Genomic DNA, 9,198 nt, shown 5'->3' on the forward strand with positions numbered 1-9,198 from the left:
TATTTTTAGATTCTGAGTGGATTAGTATATTGATTTTACCATGATGTGTGTTTTTTTTTTTGTGTCTTTGTAGACGATAAGTAGTCTAAAAAATGCTTTGATTATAAACTTCAATATGTTGTTCGATGGGAAAGTGAATATTGTTGGTGCATTGAGGAGGTCAAAATTTAAAATTCCCAATAGTTTTTAAAGGCGCTCGGAAAAACAACATACAAATTAAGGAAAAACGGGAAATTTGTGTCTTTGTTTTATTTTGACTTTTTATCTTTTAAATTAATTATCTTCCATAAATAACCGATGGGTTCATATAAAATTGACGCGGTTAAAGCTACAATAGCGCCAATCAAAACCATTATATCGATCAGAAAATATTGATATCGGCTCATACTCGTGGACGTGGGCAAATTGTAATCTGCAACACCGTTTTGGATTAAGTGTTCGACCGAATGCACTGCGGTATCCATCGCGGAAACTGGTAGGTCTAAGAAAATATTGCTATAAGCTGTTTGTGCGTTCTTCTTATAACTGAAATAAAACATATCAATAACATGTATTACAAGAATGTACAGATTACCACATAGCAAGGTGTAAAAATCGAGTGATTTAAAAATTAAAATGATTTCTTAAAGTAGTTTAAATTGGTTTTGAAAACAAATTTCTTAAAAAATGAATACTAAAAACGAAATATTAGTTTTGCCATATTTTATTGGGTATTCTTTTATATAGGTATGAAATGATTTATTATTATTATTTAATTCAAATGTAACAAATCTATTACAGTGACCATTGTGTAAATGGTCAATGACAAACTACGAAGTATACACTCGCAATACACTATTACACTATACAGTCGAGAGACTTCCATGGTTATTTAAAAAAAAAATTATTTGATAAAAGTAGGTACTCTCAGAGTTTCAGACATTAAGTTAAATCTAATGTTAAAACCAATTTTCGACTATATTTCAAGCTCTGGACAAAAGCGTATTCACGTAGCTCGTAGGCGTCTTTAATATGTATTATTATATTATATCCATGTATACCTATATTAAATTATGAATATTGTCTTACCTTATATCGGAGAAGATTTTTCCTATAGCATCGACGAGGACTTTTACGTTTAGGTTTTCCAGTAAGATTTCTATTCCAAAACCGTTTTCAATGACAAACCTCATGTTATAAAACTGGTCGGTATAAAACGGGAATCCAATCAACGGCAAACCATAGTGCAAGACCTCCACGAGACTGTGATATCCTCCGTGAGTAATGAACAGCTTACAGTTTTTATGGCCTTTGAACAGAAACAATATTTATAATATTGTACATCATTATGAATATTAGAGAAATTATTTTCAGGGGAATTAATAATTATTTTCAACTGTATTAATAAAAAATATCATTAATAATAAATAATATCGAATAAATTAACCAACATAATGTAGGTACATATTATAATATGTATATTGAATATTGATATTAAATATAATCTAGCAGGGTAAATATTAAATATTTATTGTCTGTGCATAATGTGCAGAATTTTATAATTAAAATTAATAAGCACTAAACTCATTTTTCAAAAAAATTTCACTAATCACTCTTGTTCCGCAGTTAGTAGTTTGTATTCCGCAGCCTACAGGTTCAGTGTTTATTTTGTGCTATTGTTTCTGATGATGCGATTTCCATAGAATTTAAAAATATGTTATTTGCACGATGGGACAAATAATATATTTAAAAAATAACAGTAATAGTAATTGAGTATTTAGGCATAAATTCAAAGTGTATAATATATTAGTAAAAACTACTTTCAATTTGTAGACATATGTGTTAATTTATTACCTACCTACTATTATAAATTATAATGTGTTAATATGAGTTATGACTAACATCATATTATTATATAATTGACTTCCTATCGAAATCAGATTTCCGAGTATTTCCATTATATGTATGCCGATGCCCGATTGTCTATTAATAGTTGAATGTTCGATATTTATATTAATACACATACTCAAGATGTATTGTTGCGGAAACCATTTATCGATGTACACGTTGTCGGGCATGTTGGCAATGGTCCCATTTTCCCATTCCCACAGCACAATTTGCTTGAGTTTCCTGAACGATTCGACAAATGTCTGGACGTCGCGTTCCCCCAGGTCCGACATCTTTATGTTCGATCCGAAACTGAAGTAGATCGCCCCATGGGTTGCCCCGTCGAGGAGCACTTTGAATTTCTGTAGAACATTTAAAATTTGGTTCGAAATTAATTGATTAAAATATAACTATGTTAAATAATTTCAGTCTTTAGTTATACATTTTAATCGGTTACATTTTACTTCAACTTTTTTCAACATACATTTTTAATTTCCTATTTTGAATTAGAATAATGTTGTTGAGGCATAGGCACAAAAAGCGTTTGAGATTTGGGGGGGGGGGGCTAAAGCCTTACTTTGATAATATTGAATAAACTTAAAACAAAATGTAGGAAATGTTTGCGGGGCTTTGGACATTTTTGGGGGGATTAACCCCTAAAGTCCCCCCTATTTGCGACTTTGTGTTGAGGTGATCTAACCTGCTGTGGTTAGTGGTTGTTGATTAATATTAAAATGGTTACCATTTGCTGTCATGTGTAAATATAAAGAATCATCCAAAAACTGTTAGGAGGTCACATGCTTACTCGGTCGACGGAGGCGGACGTCGGCGGTCGTATGTGCACGCCGGCCACTTGCACCACGTTCGGAGGATATGGCCTGGCGTACGACACGGAGTGATGGCCGTTGACCAACGTGAGCTGGACGGCTTGGCGGAGCGTGTCCAGCGGCGGGCAGTTCCGGTGTCCGGGGTACGTGTACAGATCGTCCAGCATCTGCTGATCCGTTGACCGGAACGCGACCTCGGCGGCAGCGATCGCCGCGTTGTACATCCGTTCGGCCGAACAACGTGGAGTCCGAGTACCGGAGCCAGAACGACGGCACGTACGCGGGATGGTCCGGAACGCCCAGCGATTGGCTGACCGTCACCGACGGTGCCATCGGGCTCAGGCACACCACCGATGCGGAATATCTGCGCAGTCACGGCGTAACGTCAATATATATGCGCAGGTTGATTAAAAAAGAACACTAAATTTTTGAAAATCTTTTGGGTATAATATATTAAGAGAAACATGATGGAACTATATAACTCGGCAAAACATAATTATATTGCTATATTGTTACCTGTGACCTATCGCAAGGTAAATATCGCTGTACCAACATTCGGTCAATACCAGATCGAAGGCGTACTGAGTGACGTTGAGAAACGCACGAGTCTCGTTTAGCTCCAGAATCCACGTGACCAACCTCATCATACCCAGTCGTACGTTAATCATATTGATCAGCCGATTATACCTATGGCGAATATCCATTGGACTGCGAGCACTCTGGATTTTCACTGAGCCCTTATTAAATAAGTCTCGCTCGGCTTCAACTAATCAGAAGCCATTTAGCCTCCCCCCCCACTGGGTACGCCACAGAATCCATACATATATTACATACCATCGGGAATGGATACGTGTCGGTAAGTGATCGGCACATCTCCCTTTGGATAGAACGGGCTGACTACGGTTATGCGGTGACCGCGGTTCACCAATTCCATGAACAGCGGATTGAAACCGGAAAAATGACTGTAAATTGGCAATGGGAAGAACGCCAATATATCCGCACTGGCGCCGATCGGACGAACTACGCCATTGCCGGAGATAGTGAAAATCACGATGATTATTGATACCTGCGATAGAAATCAGAAATATAATAAGTAATAATATATACATATTAGACAATTATTACTAATTATAATGTATGACATTTTTGAGACGTCGCATCTGCCAAGTGAAGATCATCTATAGACGTATGGCATACGTATTGTATTAAGTTGGCCTTCATAATGACAAGATATTCTCGAACAAATTGTTCATTCCCAGAATTTGTAAGTGGACCCTACCGTTAGCGGAGCTAATGGACATGGTGTCGGCACTCGGCACCGATGCGATAGCCCGGTCAATTTCGAAATATTGGAAAATGTTTGCACCAATATTTAGCATGTAATTAGCATGAATTTGCATGGCTAAAAACGCGGCGTATTATAGTATATAGTGTATAGCTGCTCTGAAATAAACCAATGCATTTTTAATTTGACGGAAAACGCGGCGTTTGAATCGCGGTAATATAGCCCCAGTCGACCCGGTACCGCGACCGTAACCTTTTTCGTCCCGTTTGCGGTCAATTTATTTCCATCTACCTGAATATCAAATTGTGGTGATATATATATTATATTATATACTGAATAGATTCTATATAGCATATAATATATTATTTATTATAAAAATGTGTTGCCATATAGAGGTATAAGCAGTGCCGGCGCTAGGGGAGGACAAATGGGACATATGTCCAGGGCCCCGCGCTTGTTAAAGGGCCCTGCGATTTTTAATTATTATCTTAATACCACGAAACACATTGATATTTTATATTAACAAATTATAAATCTATACATTTATTGACTTATTGTTATATTATACTACACATGTATAATATTAATATTATTTCTATCATTAGTTATTTGGAAAATTATATCTAAATTTAGCCATTGTACAAAGTAAATCGTTTTCGATACGACGAAGGAGTAATATTTTGAGGATACTCGAGTATTGTAGGAGTATACTATAATTAATAATATAAATATTTATTATCTCTAGAGTTATTGTTTTTTCTGTTCTTTGTTTGGAAAAGCTCTCCGAAAACTCTAAATTAAGTTTTTATTTAAGATATTATTATTACAATTTAGTTTACGTATAGTAGGTATAGCTGTATTAAATAAAATGTACCTACTGCGTGCGTATCTAGTGTATCAGGATTAGTTTTAATGTAGTTTATTGTCTACCGCCGCCGCGTACTTAGATATTAAACAATGTTTTATATCATTCAAACATTATGATGATTTTATTTATTTTTTATTGATGTTTATATAAGTTGTAATTATTAAAATAAATATAAATGAATAAAATAATAGGCCCCCCACAAATTTATTAACTTATAATTTTCAACACATGCATATTAATTTATTATTTGTAAATAATTTTTTGTTAACATATTATAATTAAAAAAGAATAATTTGATATTATTATTTTTAATGTTTGAAATTCAAATAAAAACCGCATTAATTTAAAAAAATCCTGATTTAAAAAAAGCTAGAATTTTGCCTTCTTCTGGGTACCTATTACCTATGTCCAGGGCCCCGCAATACCTAGTGCCAGCACTGGGTATAAGAGGCCTGGAAAGTTGAAAAGTGTTTTATTATAGGATATACCGATTTGTTGCTATATATTTGGTTGTTTATGTGTATCATTATCGATCACGTTTACTCAGTATTTAGTATATTATACACTCAGTGTTGTAAAGTACTTGAGTAAATGTATTCAAATTCTTTTTAATACCTACTCAAATACATATTTTAAATATTTTTGAAAAATGCTGTATTACCTATCTGTATTTAAAATTAATTTTAAATATTTAGTTCTTTTTAGTTTATATATTTTATATTTTATATTTTGATCACAAAAAATAAAATAAAAATAATTTGTATTATTTTATTATTGAGAATAATATATTGTTTTACTTTGAATTATACACAACTGATAATCAAATATTTGGTAGCAGTCCCTCCTCCTCCTCATCCAAATAACCCAGATACATTTTAAGATAACAAAAGTATAAAAATGATTGTTTGGTGTTGGAATAAAAATATATTGTAATTACCATCAGAAATTATTCAGTGAATAAATAACCCATTATCGTTTGTCACACGATTGCCTGCAGATCATCCAAGAAGGCAATAATAAATTATTTAAGTGTGAGATACATTATAATAATATAATAGTATAATGACTTAATAAGATATTATTCAGTATAAAAATATTATATAAGTATTTTTATTTGTCATGGTTATTATATATAGGTATATAATCTCTAGTATAAATATATAATATGCACACGTACTAGGAATTTTATGAAACGCATTTTGACCAAACTTAATTTCTTCTACAAAAAAAACCAAAAAAAGTCTGAGTGACGATTGTTAGAAAGTAGATACTATGGTTTTATAATATAATATGTGAGGTAAACAAATAAGTCGTTGAACAATGTTGACTCCAAGGTAATAAGTTTTAATAATTCAATTGTTATAGCTGATAAACACAATATTGTTTATAATGATAACTGGGAAGTATAGGTATCTACTTTTTTAAATTATTACTCTTTTACACAATACAGCCTTCACTTTCTATTGCGTAATATTATAATATATTAAAATGTGAAACACCGAGTTATCGAAAACACTTAATGTTAGAAATAAATAGTTTACACTTAACTAGATATTATATCTACAGACTTCAGTCTACAAGTAAATATGTAATATATAGAGGAGACTGACTTAATATGACATTACACTGCTCTTTTGACCGGAAATATTGTTATATTTAATGTCCAAAAAGATTCTTTGTAAGTTGTAGGAGCTATGAGTTTTAAGATATCATTCCAATACAGTTATAATTAAGGTGCTAGATATCATTCCAAAAAAGTATCGTTTGTATCTTATCAAAGCAATCAGTTATTTGAAAAAAATCTTTTTTTTTTTTTTTAATATTTTTTCCGTTAAAAAAATATTCGTAAGTTTGTGTGCGGGACAGAAAAAATACGTGTGTACGGTCAGCTAAGTCTCTGATTTTAGCTCGTAATAGACACTTTCAAAAGATAAACTTAAAAATAGTAAGCGTATGTCATACCAAGTCTCCCCTATATCGTGTGTGTGTGCACTTACTTGATAAAACATTTTTCTATCATATTCTATCATTGTATTATTATATTGTAATACTTATTGCAATATTAATTATTGTAAATTGTAATTATTGAAAATAGACACGAAACCGTGGCTGCGAGCTCACATCGAAATGATGAAACGGATCAATTCGATTAAAATTAATAATACTATCATAACTGAAACTTGAACTCACACCGTTATCTGTGTAAGGTCCATTTAAATGGCCCCCCCACTTTCGAAATTTGAACTTCTGACCACGCGAAGCGTTTGTGCATCGTTTGTGCAGAAATGAGCACCAAGTCCAATCGTTTGTGCACAAAAACTGAAAGCTCTATCCCTAAAACAAAATGGGGGGGGGGGCGCATTGAAACGGTAGCCCACCCACATTGAATATTTGGATTTTTGAATGTGCCAAACGTTTGTGCATCGTTTGTGCAGAAATGTGCACCAGGTCCCGACGTTTGTGCACAAAAACTCCCAGCGCTATCCAAAAAATAAAGTGGGGGGGGCCATTGAAACGATACAACCCCTTTTTGGAAAATTGAAATTTTTAAGGTGCCAAACGTTTGTGCATCGTTTGTGCAGAAATGTGCACCAGGTCCCGACGTTTGTGCACAAAAACTCCCAGCGCTATCCAAAAAACAAAGTGAGGGGTATTAACACGAGGGTCCCCCTTTTTTGAAATTTTAATATGACAAATATAATAAATGTTGTTTACGTACCTAATAGGTTTAATAGAATTTTACTATTGCCATGTAAACGTATGACAAATAAAATCTTCAAATATTTTTAATTTATCAAGAAAGCATTATCTTGTTCTAATGTTTTTGATTTCAAAATTGTATGAATAAATACAGTTTTTTCTTTATGCATTTCTTTACTTTATATTTTATATTATATTTTGCTGATGAAAATGTGTTTATGGACAGGTACCTCAACTCGACGTTGCTGTATGTCCGGTCCAATAATGTAAGTTATAAGTCATTGTGTATATTTTAATACAATAAAAGCATAGTAAAAAAATAATTAATAGACTATATTAATATAGTACCTACTTAATTAATTTAATATACCTAACCGTACCTATATACATATAAAAATATTATAATAATATATTATTTATGTTTGAATTCATTAGAACAATGGCGTATCAGACGTCGCTCCCAAACCGGTCGACATCCATCTGCATAACTGTGAGTTGAAAACGTCTATATTTAAAAATTGTTATAGTATAATATTTATCTAATAAATTAATTTTCTTTAGCATTCCACAAGAATGAGCGGTATAGTTTGAAAACTTACCAAAGTTATCTGGTGGATGTCGATACGTTGGTGAGCAGCCGTCGCACATAGGTCTGATGTACCTATGGAAAGTTATTATTGGATCGGTCATAATATTACGTTGATAAGTTATCTGTCCATAAACTTATTTTCAGATTTGTAGGCCAATTCCGTTGCCATTTTTTAATCATTCTTTGTTTTTATTAAGGTTGAGGTGTAACAGCATTTTAGGGGCTATTGTAATTCCCACTTCCAGAACTTTATCATACATACAGCCGACAGCCCGATGACCTACATTTTTGTGTATTCTGGTCTACCCTATGATGGCCGTGAAGTAACGATCACGTCACCGTTTATCACATTGCCCAGTTTGAAAGAGTCTCCAACAATTTCATCGGATAGGTACGCCATAAACCGTGGCATAGCGCTGGGCCAGCATCATTTTGTCCGGATCAATATCTACAAAAATGACGTCACAATTATTAGAAGCTAATAATATAGGTACTTAATATTTATTGTAATATAATATAATATTAAACTCACTATACCCAGTTATTACGATTAAGTAGAAATAATATTTTTCAAATAATATTACAGTGTCTTTGTCGAACAGTCAGCTATACGAAGTTTCCGTTGTGCCACAAAACGGGTCGACGCCGGTCGCTGAACATGGGAAGTCCTCAAGTCCACCCAGCATCGTATTGATGAATCAACAATACATCTTACATCTTACATCTATCATTGCAATCTTATAATTATTCACCTGAATGCATGTAATCCTGAATGTACAGTTAATTTATTACTACCCCCCATCTACAAAGTCAACACTGTATTAATAAAAGTATTTATTGTTAAAATAAAATTGAGTTCTATATTATTTGTAGGTACTTAAAAATTATTTGGGTATAAAGGAAACATATTTTAATCATAAAAAATTAGTTAAACTAAAAGACAAAAATAATAAGTAAATACGTCGTGTTAAAAATAGTTTTTAATTAATATAGGTAGGACAGGTACCTATTATGTAGGTAGGTACTTATCCAAAACTCGTTTATCAGGAATTAAATAAAAAGG

At 32.9% G+C, this 9,198-nt stretch overlaps 1 protein-coding gene across 1 annotated transcript; it reads right to left on the reverse strand.

Annotated features, from left to right (window-relative positions):
* Positions 1-248: 248 nt before the first annotated feature.
* On the reverse strand, positions 249-6,876 carry LOC132939913 (UDP-glycosyltransferase UGT4-like). The gene is given in 9 exon segments (XM_061007342.1): positions 249-525; positions 1,069-1,288; positions 2,006-2,228; positions 2,567-2,569; positions 2,672-2,923; positions 2,925-3,057; positions 3,210-3,423; positions 3,528-3,759; positions 6,844-6,876. Coding segments are annotated over 9 exon segments (1,587 nt in total).
* Between the last annotated feature and the right edge of the window lie 2,322 nt (positions 6,877-9,198).

This window comes from Metopolophium dirhodum, chromosome 2 (assembly GCF_019925205.1).
Source record: "Metopolophium dirhodum isolate CAU chromosome 2, ASM1992520v1, whole genome shotgun sequence".
Classification (NCBI taxonomy): domain Eukaryota; kingdom Metazoa; phylum Arthropoda; class Insecta; order Hemiptera; family Aphididae; genus Metopolophium; species Metopolophium dirhodum.